Source organism: Bos indicus, chromosome 12 (assembly GCF_029378745.1).
Source record: "Bos indicus isolate NIAB-ARS_2022 breed Sahiwal x Tharparkar chromosome 12, NIAB-ARS_B.indTharparkar_mat_pri_1.0, whole genome shotgun sequence".
Taxonomy (NCBI): domain Eukaryota; kingdom Metazoa; phylum Chordata; class Mammalia; order Artiodactyla; family Bovidae; genus Bos; species Bos indicus.
In genome coordinates, this window is record NC_091771.1 from 25,070,106 (window position 1) to 25,083,756 (window position 13,651).

Sequence of the window (13,651 nt, forward strand, 5' to 3'; positions counted from 1 at the left end):
TCCAGGAGACTTAAAAAGTGAGAAGAGTCATATTGGTGTAGGGGGTTTGAGTGCATTTTTAAAAATTGAAACCTTGCAACTACCCTTTAAAAAATGTATCACCTCATTTTATAGATGAAAAACAGCCTTGGGGATTCTCACTGGCTTTCTCAAGGCTGCAGAGGTGGGGAGGGACAGATCTGGAATTTGGATCCAGGCATTCCAGCATCAGAGCCCAAACTCAGCTTCTACTTCTTTCCACTGAAGTTTCTTAAGTTTGCTTCTCAAGTTTTTTTCATCTGGAGAAGAGAACCTTGATTTACTGAGGCTCTGGGACATTGATAATCTAGGCATAAAAATGGGCTGAATTTGCCCAGCACAAGCACAGTTTTCTCATTCTGTCTTGGAGTTGATCATTCCAATCAAAAGTTTCACCTCGAATCTCCTGAAACTGTTCTTATCAAGGTCATCAGTGACTGTCAATTTGCAAAATACAGTGTCAACTCTCAGTCCTCATCTTGACTTATTAACAGTCTTGCCACAGCTGATCACCTTCATCCGTGAAACCCTTTGCTTGTCTTCTGGGATGCCAAATTCCCTTGGTTATCTTCATATCTACTGGCTACTCCTCACTTCTCTTCATCTTCATGAGTTCTAAAAACTTGGAGTGCCTCTGTTCTGACTTTTCTCTGATGTATGCTCCCACTACTTAGGGGATCTCCTCTGGTCGTATGGTATTAAATGCCATCTGTGTACAACACACAGACATATCTCCATCCCAGACCTCTCCTTTGAACTCCTTTTTCGTCTTCATTTATAGGCTGGTTTCTAGTTTAAAACTCTATGGCTGTTAAGTAAAATATTGGTAAATCAAATAGTTTTTACAACTCATCTCAATAAATGCTAAAAAGTGTTTTCATAAAATTCAGTTTGTCTTTCTTATTTAAAAAAATTCAATTTAAGTAATATACTGGTAGATCAAATAGTTTTTACAACTCATCTCAGTAAATGCTAAAATATGTTTTTAATAAAATTAATCTTCCTTATTAAAAGATGTTTCTATTTATCTTGATCAGGCATAATACTTAATGATGAAACGTTAGAGGCATCCCCATTCCTGGAAAAAAAAGCAAAGATGCCTCCTGCCACAATTAAAATTTAATGTTGTTTTGTGGTGTTGAAGAAGACTCTTTGAGAGTCCCTTGGACTGCAAAGAGATTCAACCAGTCCATCCTAAAGGAAATCAGTCCTGGGTGTTCATTGGAAGGACTGATGCTGAAGCTGAAACTCCAATACTTTGGTCACCTGATGCGAAGAGCTGACGCCTTTGAAAAGACCCTGATGCTGGGAAAGATTGAGGGCAGGAGGAAAAGGGGACGACAGAGGATGAGATGGTTGGATGGCATCACTGACTCAATGGACATGGGTTTGGGTGAACTCCAGGAGTTGGTGATGGACAGGGAGGCCTGGCATGCTGCAGTTCATGGGGTCGCAAAGAGCCGGACGTGACTGAGTGACTGAACTGAACTGACGGTTCCAGTCAAGCAATAAAATGTGAAACAGAAATAAGAGTTATAGCTATTAGATAGGAAGATATAAAATTATTATAATTTTAAACTTTTATAATTTGATATCTATAACTTTCCAGAGGGTCAGTGGAAAAACTAGTATATTAGTAAAAAATTAGAAAATGGTTGAATGCAATAGTGGAAGAAATATTTATTAAAAACATTTTGTGTAGCAGTAACAGTTGGAAAATAGTTTTTTAATATTGCACAACAGTTCTGGCCTAAATCATCAAATATCTGATAATATACTTGATAAGAAATAGTCAGGATCCATATGAAGAGAAAAAAGACTGTGACTATAATGAGATAATAGCCATTCAGCAAGAATTCTCACTTATTTAACATGAGAAATGTAATACTGGAGAGAAACCCTAAAATAAAATTTAATTGGAGAATTTATTAATAAGGTTTTATAAGAAGGACATAGACTTTTTCTATATCGGAGAATTGGATGTTATAAATGTGCTCATTCTCATCAAGTTAATTTACTCTTATTAAAACACCAAGCTGTTTTTTCTTAACTTCAATAACTGACTCTAAAGTTAATTAGGTACATAAGTAGACATGGATAACTGATAAGAATTTGTGTAGCGGGTGTCGACTGAAAAAAAGATGTACAACTTGAGAGTTGTGAGTTAAGTTTTATTTGGGGCAAAATGAGGACTGCAGCCCGGGAGGCAGCATCTCAGATATCTCTGAGAGACTGCTCCAAAGCAGCAGTGGGGGAAAGTCAACGTGCAAGGTTTTGGTGAAGGGGAGTTCAGAGCCATGAAGCACTCATTTTACAAAAGGTTTTTATTAGTCGTGAGGATCTGATGTCACCATGAAGGGATTTAGTGTTTCTCTAGATATGAGGAGATGCAAGGGTTGAGACCATAAAATCTGTTCCTAAAAACATCCAACTATCTAAAGACCTGTCCCAGGAGATTCCCTGGAGCACAGAGTGCCTCACGCCACTCTGAACTCCCTCAGGGTGTGTTGAAGGTAAACAGCTATAGCAGCGTGGGGTTCAGTCTCCGTAGAGGCAGAGGGCAAATGCCTTTGTTCTTCTCTCGTTGGCAGTGCTTTAGGTAAGTGCCAATTTGTAGTTGACACAGGGTTGAGGGACTCCTGTAAAATAAAATAAAGCTATAATGACTAAAACTAGAAACAAATCAGTAGAACAGAATAGATAGTGTACCAGTTTGCTAAAGCTTCCATAGCAAAGTACTGCAGACTGGTTTATTTTCTCACAGTTCTAGATACTGGAAATCCAAGATCATGATACTGGCAGAGTTGGTTTCTTCTGAGATCTCCCTTCTTGGCTTGTATTCTCTGCAGTTTCAGTTAGAAAACACTTAAGTCCCAGTAGATAAATACAAGTAGGACATAGAGACAACTCATAAATATGGAAAAGGACCCAAATTGTTTTTAAGTTAAAGAAATGTGTTGCCTAAAAAAAAAAAAAAAAGAAAGAAATGCGTTGCCTATTAAAAAAGTAGAGTTTTTTTGGTTTTATTTTAAGTGAAATGGGAATGTTATACTCTACTGAAAGCAATGTAGTACTACCCTTTGGGGAAACAATTTTGCAGCAAATTTCTAATGATAAAAATGATAATAACAAAACCAACTAATTTCTATAGCAATTTCTGTGTGTGTTTCACTGTCTTAAGAATTTCACGTTTAATTAATCCTCTCAATACCCAAGAGGGTAGGAACTTTAATTATTCTCATTTTACAGATGAGAAATTGAGGCACGGGAAAGGTAACTTGCTCAGGATCACAGAAAGACACTAGTAAATGGTGGAGACATGACTTAAACCCACTAGTCCTTCTTTGGAGATGTTTTTCCTTATGGAGTCTCTTGAAAATTTGGTTAGGGGGACAACTTTACCCAAAGGAGATACTCTTTGCACCATACTTCCCTTTGGGACATATTGGTATTTTTATTCATGTAATTCTCACTGAATATTCTTATTCTCTGGCTTAGAATAGATGTCATTTCCCTCAAGAAGCATTTTCTGCCCCTCTTCAGTCTTGATCTCATTTCTCATTCCCTTCTGCCACCTTCCAGGTTGGATGTCCTTCTCTGTGTTCCATTACATCCAATTAACCAAAGACTCTCACAAATATTCTGGGTATGTCTCTGTACTCTTCATGCTTCCTAACTGTCCTACTGCTGATTGACAGCAGGGACTATGTCTATTTTAGTTTTGTATCCCTCGTGCCTTGTATAGTGCCACATAGTAAGCTCTTTCCTTTCCTTGTTAACATTTTCTTATTTTACAGAGTTTTTTCAAGTTAATATAACTCCATCACTGTAATAAATATAGTGAACAACACAAACATGAAAGTCTATGTAGGGTCAAGTTTCAATTTAACTATGTTCTTTTTAACAATTAAAATATTTGGCATTGTTGTTTAGTTGGGCTTTGTTTGTTTTGTTAACATGCTATCTCTCTTTGGGGGAAAAAGAAAAGTCCATATCAGAAAGGTAGGCCTCCACCTAATATTGTCTTGCTTTATGAACTTCCTCCTTTAACGTCAATTTTTACCATAAATCAAATTTCCAGTATTTTTCAATTTTTGGTGTGATTTTGCTTTTCATTGTAGTGATTCTAGCCAAGATCCCTCTTGAGATTACAAAGCAGTTTGATTTTTCCCCTCCAAAGTACACTGCTTGTTTTTTGTTTGTGTTTAGAGTTACCATAAAGACAATGGTTTCATGGAATTATTACTCAGGGTACTTTTTCTCCCAAGAGACACAGATGTTTCTGCTAAACTTTTATCCTCATAATCTGCATTTTAATAATGACTTTTTATGGGTTCATCTTAGGCCTTGATAGTTTGGCTGCTGTTGTGCTCAAGGTCATGGATCATCTTTTTTGGAGTCATGTTTGTTGTGATTGTTTAATGACAGCACCACATCTCTTATCTGGGATGTTTTCAGATGGCTCTGGACGTTCCTTAGAATCAAGATTATTTCCAAAATTTGCCATTTTTAATTGTTAATCTTATTCCCAGTCGAGAGCATAATTTAAATAGTATTGCATTTTAAAGACAGATGAAAAATTATTTTTCAAGAAATTTTGCAAAAAAATTGCAAACCTCAGTATATTCAATCAGATCAGATCAGATCAGTCAGTCACGTCCGACTCTTTGCAACCCCATGAATCGCAGCATGCCAGGCCTCCCTGTCCATCACCTACTCCTGGAGTTCACTCAGACTCACGTCCATTGAGTCAATGATGCCATCCAGCCATCTCATCCTCTGTCGTCCCCTTCTCCTCTTGCCTCCAAATCCCTCCCAGCATCAGAGTCTTTTCCAATGAGTCAACTCTTCGCATGAGGTGGCCAAAGTACTGGAGTTTCAGCTTTAGCATCATTCCTTCCAAAGAAATCCCAGGGCTGATCTCCTTCAGAATGGACTGGTTGGATCTCCTTGCAGTCCAAGGGACTCTTAAGAGTCTTCTCCAACACCACAGTTCAAAAGCATCAATTCTTCGGCGCTCAGCCTTCTTCACAGTCCAACTCTCACATCCATACATGACCACAGGAAAAACCATAGCCTTGACTAGACGAACCTTTGTTGGCAAAATAATGTCTCTGCTTTTGAATATGCTATCTAGGTTGGTCATAACTTTCCTTCCAAGGAGTAAGCGTCTTTTAATTTCATGGTTGCAGTCACCATCTGCAGTGATTTTGGAGCCCCCAAAAATAAAGTCTGACACTGCTTCCCCATCTATTTCCCATGAAGTGATGGGACCCAATGCCATGATCTTCATTTTCTGAATGTTGAGCTTTAAGCCAACTTTTTCACTCTCCACTTTCACTTTCATCAAGAGGCTTTTGAGTTCCTCTTCACTTTCTGCCATAAGGGTGGTGTCATCTACATATCTGAGGTTACTGATATTTCTCCCGGCAATCTTGATTCCAGCTTGTGTTTCTTCCAGCCCAGTGTTTCTCATGATGTACTCTGCATAGAAGTTAAATAAGCAGGGTGGCAATATACAGCCTTGACGTACTCCTTTTCCTATTTGGAACCAGTCTGTTGTTCCATGTCCAGTTCTAACTGTTGCTTCATGACCTGCATACCGATTTCTCAAGAGGCAGATCAGGTGGTCTGGTATTCCCATCTCTTTCAGAATTTTCCACAGTTTATTGTGATCCACACAGTCAAAGGCTTTGGCGTGGTCAATAAAGCAGAAATAGATGTTTTTCTGGAACTCTCTTGCTTTTTCCATGATCCAGCAGATGTTGGCAATTTGATCTCTGGTCCCTCTGTCTTTTCTAAAACCAGCTTGAACATCAGGAAGTTCACGGTTCACATATTGCTGAAGGCTGGCTTGGAGAATTTTGAGCATTGCTTTACTAGCGTGTGAGATGAGTGCAATTGTGCGGTAGTTTGAACATTCTCTGGCATTGCCTTTCTTTGGGATTGGAATGAAAACTGACCTTTTCCAGTCGTGTGGCCACTGCTGAGTTTTCCAAATTTGCTGGCATATTGAGTGCAGCACTTTCACAGCATCATCTTTCAGGATTTGAAATAGCTCAACTGGAATTCCATCACCTCCACTAGCTTTGTTCGTAGTGATGCTTTCTAAGGCCCACTTGACTTCACATTCCAGGATATCTGGCTCTATGTCAGTGATCACACCATCGTGATTATCTGGGTCATGAAGATCTTTTTTGTACAGTTCTTCTGTGTATTCTTGCCATCTCTTCTTAATATCTTCTGCTTCTATTAGGTACATACCATTTCTGTCCTTTATCGAGCCCATTTTTGCATGAAATATTCCTTTGGTATCTCTGATTTTCTTGAAGAGATCTCTAGTTTTTCCCATTCTGTTGTTTTCCTCTATTTCTTTGCATTGATCGCTGAAGAAGGCTCTCTTATCTCTTCTTGCTATTCTTTGGAACTCTGCATTCAGATGTTTATATCTTTCCTTTTCTCCTTTGCTTTTGGCTTCTCTTCTTTTCACAGCTATTTGTAAGGCCTCCCCAGATAGCCATTTTGCTTTTTTGCATTTCTTTTCCATGGGGATGGTCTTGATCCCTGTCTCCTGTACAGTGTCACGAACCTCATTCCATAGTTCATCAGGCACTCTATCTATCAGATCTAGGCCCTTAAGTCTATTTCTCACTTCCACTGTATAATCATAAGGGATTTGATTTAGGTCATACCTGAATGGTCTAGTGGTTTTCCCTACTTTCTTCAATTTAAGTCTGAATTTGGCAATAAGGAGTTCATGGTCTGAGCCACAGTCAGCTCCTGGTCTTGTTTTTGCTGACTGTATAGAGCTTCTCCATCTTTGGCTGCAAAGAATCTGATTTCGGTGTTGACCATGTGGTGATGTCCATGTATAGAATCTTCTCTTGTGTTGTTGGAAGAGGGTGTTTGTTATGACCAGTGCATTTTCTTGGCAAAACTCTATCAGTCTTTGCCCTGCTTCATTCTGTATTCCAAGGCCAAATTTGCCTGTTACTCCAGGTCTTTCTTGACTTCCTACTTTTGCATTCCAGTCCCCTATAATGAAAAGGACATCTTTTTTGGGTGTTAGTTCTGAAAGGTCTTGTAGGTCTTCATAGAACCGTTCAACTTCAGCTTCTTCAGCGTTACTGGTTGGGGCATAGACTTGGATTACTGTGATATTGAATGGTTTGCCTTGGAAACGAACAGAGATCATTCTGTCATTTTTGAGATTGTATCCAAGTACTGTATTTCGGACTCTTTTGTTGACCATGATGGCTACTCCATTTCATCTGAGGGATTCCTGCCTGCAGTAGTAGATATAATGGTCATCTGAGTTAAATTCACCCATTCCAGTCCATTTCAGTTCGCTGATTTCTAGAAGGTCGACATTTTCTCTTGCCATCTCTTGTTTGACCACTTCCAATTTGCCTTGATTCATGGACCTAACATTCCAGGTTCCTATGCAATATTGTTCTTTACAGCATTGGACCTTGCTTCTATCACCAGTCACATCCACAGCTGGGTATTGTTTTTGCTTTGGCTCCATCCCTTTATTCTTTCTGGAGTTATTTCTCCACTGATCTCCAGTAGCATATTGGGCACCTACTGACCTGTGGAGTTTCTCTTTCAGTATCCTATCATTTTGCCTTTTCATACTGTTCATGGGGTTCTCAAGGCAAGAATACTGAAGTGGTTTGCCATTCCCTTCTCCAGTGGACCACATTCTGTCAAATCTCTCCACCATGACCCGCCCATCTTGGGTTGCCCCACGGGCATGGCTTAGTTTCATTGAGTTAGACAAGGCTGTGGTCCTAGTGTGATTAGATTAACTAGTTTTCTGTGAGTATGGTTTCAGTGTGTTTGCCCTCTGATGCCCTCTTGCAACACCTACCATCTTACTTGGGTTTCTCTTACCTTGGTCGTGGGGTATCTCTTCACGGCCACTCCAGCAAAGCACAGCCATTGCTCCTTACCTTGGATGAGGGGTATCTCCTCACCGCTGCCCTTCCTGACCTTCAACATGGGATAGCTCCTCTAGGCCCTCCTGCACCCATGGAGCCACGGCTCCTATATATATATATTCAATACTTTTGGCTTATTACAGAACAAAATGTGGTAGGGAAAATAAAGCTCAGTGTGCTCATTTTTTTCAGAAAAATAAAACAGTTGATAGTAGGAAATTGACCAGATTGGGGGTTGGGGGCAGCAATACTGTTATGTAGCAAGAAAGCAAAAAAGTTGTTAATTTCCGGTTTTGTGGACCTCCATCCACTTGTTGAGTATTTGGATTAATGACTTTGGACTTGGGTATGGGAGGACATTCCTGCCCCCTCTCCTTGTAGACTACATTTGCTTAGAGATGAGGGTGAGGGCAGGGTTGTGCAGGGTTGAAGACATTGGTAGTAATGTGAGCTAATGTCTTTCTGCTTAGACTCCTCCATCAACTATTGTGTAGTAGAAATTGCCTCATATATGTAAAAAACATTTAAAGTTTAGAAACAAGCTATTTTTTTTCTCTCTTTTACAAAGTATGACTTTCCAGACTCAAAAACAAAAAAATTAGCTTTGAGCCTTAAAGCTGAAAAGGAGCTTTGTGTGTATGTGTGTACTTCTATTTTTTCTTTTAAGTATTTAATATTTTCTTGAAAAATTTTAAATCTCATTCATGTCTTATTTTTAAAATTTTTGGTTTATTTTTTTACATTTTTTAAAATTTGTATATTTTAAATGAAATAAGCATGAATATTTTTAATGGTAAAAGATACAATTCACAAAGAAGATACACATCACGAAAAGGAGCTTTTGATTCTAGGCTGTATCTTCCTCCTCTGCCTAGAGCAATAAGACAGATGTTTTGGCCTCAATAGCCAAAGGAATTTAAAGAAAACTGCTTACAGATAAGAAAAAATGCTTGAACAGGTAGCCAGATAATTACCATAGCACAGAGGTTAAGAGGACACACTTTCAAGTCAGAACAAACTGGGTTGAAACCCCAGTTCCCCATTTATTAGCTTTGTCACCTTAATAATGTTATTTGACATCTCTGAGCCTGTTTTCCTTATCTGTTAAATGGATAACTAAATGTTTGTAAATAAGGATTGAATCTGCTAATATATATAAGGCACTGTGTGCTTTTAACACAGCAAACACATAATTTGTAGTTGTTAAATGGACTCAGAATTCTTTTGCAAAGGAAAAAAAGGAGAATATTACATTGGATGAGAGGCTAGTACTTTTCAGGCTGTAACACTGGGTTTGGCCAAAAAGCTTGTTTGAGTTTTCCATAACATCTTATGGAAAAACCCAAACTTTTTCGGCCAGCCGAATTATAGCTATTTCAAGTTCTAAGGAAAGAAACGTGTTACTGATATTTCCTCTAATAGAATTCCTTATAAGTATACACAAAGAACTCAAAGAACAAAAGCGGGCAGAGAGTGAGCAGACTAGGAATCATAGAACAGTGACTGTGAGGTCCAGGCCGGTGGGAACCTATGAGTCTGCTGTCTACACAGATCCTGTCTAACAGAGACATTAGTTCACTCTGGTGCATCTGTGTTACTGATAAAGCCCAGTATAGTGACACAGTCAGGCTGAGCTGATTAATGTTGTTTTCATGAATAATGAGAGTTGGTGAGGTGCCCCCCTTTTCACTCAGGTGGTGAATTAGGAGACACAATTTGAACTAAATGATCAACTAGAAAAGCAAATTGTTTCTCTCAAAGAGAAAATGGAAAAAAATCGTGGAAATCCTTCAGATATGGAAGCAACTATATATATATATGTATATTTCATAAGTTGAGTAAAAACTGATAAAAGATCAATTACTTATATTTGCTTTGTTATAGACAGACTGTCTTCTATTTGAGTCTATGAACAGATGCCAGTGGTGAGTAAAAGATGGTTAAATAAAAGGAATAATTGAAGGAAATTATGTGTATTTCCTGCCCCCAGGCAGATTCTACACAAAATTTTAAAGGTCCAAATAAAATACTTTGTTCAGTGGAGCTTTTCTCAGGATGTAAGGAATCCTATACATATGGCCTTGATCTCTCCCTTATAAACTTGGACAGAGATTCTGTTGCAAGTACAAACCAAATAGAACTGGAAGGATCTCAGTGGTCAGGCTTGAGTGTATCTGTTCCTTGTAATCTAAAAGTGCCTGTGTGCTGTGTGCTAAATCACTTCACTCATATCCAGCTCTTTGTGACCCTATGAACTGTAGCCTGCCAGACTCTTCTGTCCATGGGATTCTCCAGGCAAGAATGCTGGAGTGGGTTCCATTTCCTCTTCCAGGGAATCTTCCCAACCCAGGAATTGAACCACGTCTCTTCGTGTCTTCTGAATTGTCAGATGGATTCTTTACCACTAGCGCCAACTGGAAATAGCTCTCCTCATACCCATCAATTCCATCCTAGTTCCTCTAGAATACACACACACACACACACACACCACACACACAATATGTATAAAATCTAACAACCCATTCAATTACCTCACTGGCCTGCTTTACCTACTTCGTTTGTTGGTTGCCTATCGACATTGTTTTTCCTTTGAGAGCTAATTTTCAGTTCAGTTCAATAGCTCAGTCATGTCCGACTCTTCGACCCCATGGACTGCAGCACGCCAGGCTTCCCTGTCCATCACCAACTCCCGGAGTTTACTCAAAGTCATGCCAAATGAGTCAGTGATAACATCCAACCATCTCATCTCCTCTGCTGTCCCCTTTTCCTCCTGCCTTCAATCTTTCCCAGCATCAGGGTCTTTTCAAAGGAGTCAGTTCTTTGCATCAGGTGGCCAAAGTATTGGAGTTTCAGCTTCGGCATCAGTCCTTCCAATGAATATTCAGGACTGATTTCCTTTAGGATGGACTGGTTGGATCTCCTAATTTTAATCCCTGATAAATGAATTTATGTTTTATACTTTACAGAGCATATTTATTTGCATTTAATTCATTCAAATATTTTTGAATATTTGTTTAAAATGTAGAGGAGGCCCCTAACATGACTTATGTCGAACTCTTGCTGTTTTTATTGCAAGAATACTCAGAGAAACATGAAAAGCTTGTAAATAAATCAAGGGTACTGTGCATGAAGATGAAGATACAATACTCAACTAAATTAGCAGGACTTAACATTACTCTTAATAGTAATAATAATTTGTCCATAATTAAACATATGTATATAATATGCAAATTAATTCCATACACATTATTTCTGTCTTGCAACAAACCCCATGTCATAAAATTTAATATTGTTATTTTAATATATGTGATTTTAAGCTTAAAGACTCTGAATGATTTACTCAGTTTCACACATCTGGAAATGTGGATTCAAATTCTCTTACTCTTAAAACTATGCCATTTAACTCTGCTGTACCAACAACCCTGCAATACTGCTAATCAGAAGTAATGTGTGTTTTAGTACCTGTGGTAAGGCACTAAGTGCCTGCTGTATTCCTGGGCATTTATGGAGAATACTCTGAATAACTGCAAACCTTTAATGAAAGGTATAGAAAAATCGTCTACTTTTGTTAATGAATTTAGGGATAAAGTAACTTTTTTTGCAAACCTGTTATGTACAATCCAGAAATACCATTGTGACTGTGTTTTAGAAAGTCAGGAAAATAATATGGTTTTTTTGTTTGTTCTTTTTTCTTGTTGGAAAAGTGGCCAAGTTTTTTTCCTCTGCCATGGAGTCATAGCTCCATCTTGTGGTATTTAGAAATTGCTGCAAGGGCTGTTTTAAATGTAGTGTTTCTTAACTGTCGGTAGAATTTTACTACTGCCTACAGAATATGGTCGGCTGCCGTCTATGAGGAGAAGGCAATGGCACCCCACTCCAGTACTCTTGCCTGGCAAATCCCATGGACGGAGGAGCCTGGTAGGCTGAAGTCCATGGGGTCCCTAAGAGTCACACACGACTGAGTGACTTCACTTTCACTTTCCACTTTCATGCATTGGAGAAGGAAATGGCAACCCACTCCAGTGTTCTTGCCTGGAGAATCCCATGGACAGAGAAGCCTGGTAGGCTGCAGTCCGTGGGGTCGACAGAGTCGGACACGACTGAAGCGACTTAGCAGCAGCAGCACCAACAGAATATAAAATATCAAGTACTGCCTACAGAATATAAAACGTTCTGGCTTCCTTCTTCTAGATAACCCACCCCCAGTCCTAGCTCAAGAAATGAGGGCATCTAGCATTACGGAGAAGGCAATGGCAACCCACTTCAGTACTCTTGCCTGGAAAATCCCATGGACGGAGGAGCTTGGTAGGCTGTAGTCCATGGCATCACGAAGAGTCGGACACTTACTGAGTGACTTCACTTTCACTTTCATGCATTGGAGAAGGCAATGGCAACCCACTCCAGTGTTCTTGCCCGGAGAATCCCAGGGACGGCGGAGCTGGGATCTGGTGGGCTGCCATCTGGGGTCGCACAGAGTCGGACACGACTGAAGCAACTTAGCAGCAGCAGCATTATGGAAGTTAGCAACAGAGTGCTGGTGTGACATGAGAGAAGACTCCGCTGCATATCTAGGAAGGATTTCATCAGTTTTCTCATTGCTACCTCAGACTCTGTGACATACTAATGTTCATGAAAAATACATTTATTTCCCTTGATGAATTGTTATTCTTGAAGAAAATGTCATTCTCTAAGAAATAGAGAATTATATTTCTCTTCAAAAGAACAAAAAAATGTTAGAAGAACCAAGAATGTGGGGCCACATACTAAGCAGAAAGGAAAGATAATGAAAGTTCAGGTTCTTAAGGCACTGACCCTCTCTCTTCTCTGGGAGGTACCCTGAGTATTCTGGTTTTCTTACACAGCGGAATTCAGGAGGAGTTTGTCTAAAGAGCAGGGATTAGGAATCTAGCCACGGAGCTGGTGCTGGAAGTAGCCAGTGAAAGTGAAAGTCGCTCAATCGTGTCCGACTCCTTGTGAATTCACCAGGTCAGAATACTAGAGTGGGTAGCCTTTCCCTTCTCCAGGGGATCTTCCCAACGCAGGGATCAAACCCAGGTCTCCCGCATTGCGGGTGGATTCGTTAGCAGCTGAGCAAGGGAAGCTGAACAAAGGAAGCCCAAGAACACTGGAGTAGATAGCCTACCCTTCTCCAGCGGATATTCCCCACCCAGGAATTGAACCAGGGGTCTCCTGCATTGCAGGTGGATTCTTTACCAACTCAGCTATGAGGGAAGTTGGAAGTAGCCAACTGCTAAGCAAAAAAACTTGGGATCCTAGAATCCTGCATCCAGTCAAGAAATCTCTCTTTTCCAAGGACTGAAGAGGTATTGTCTTATTCTTTATATAAAAAGCAATATTTGTGAGGATCAGACATGTACCATTTGTGTAATGCAAACATTTTGGTTTTATGTTAATTTTAGGTTGATAATCAGAGAAAAGGGCTTAAATTAGTTGTTTTTGTTTGTAAATTTACAGACACTTTATCCTTGTTGTAGATTGCTTAGTCTTTTGGAGTAACCTATACATGCATACTTAAGAAACTGATGTTTCTTAGTTTGAATACTGATTTTGAGTAACTTCAAATTGCAAGTTTGCAAAAAAAAAAAAAAAAAAAAAACAAATTGCAAGTTTGCTTATGAGCAACAAAAGGATGAACGCTTCTTTTGTCATGAAGGCTACTAGAGATATAT

The 13,651-nt window shown here is 39.3% G+C and overlaps 1 protein-coding gene across 1 annotated transcript in view; it reads left to right on the forward strand.

Annotated features, from left to right (window-relative positions):
* CCDC169 (coiled-coil domain containing 169) overlaps positions 1-13,651 on the forward strand; it is a 36,662-nt gene that overhangs the window by 6,401 nt on the left and 16,610 nt on the right. Inside the window, 2 exon segments of the mRNA XM_070800603.1 lie at positions 9,636-9,757; positions 9,848-9,886. Coding sequence (XP_070656704.1) covers positions 9,636-9,757; positions 9,848-9,886 — 161 coding nt within the window.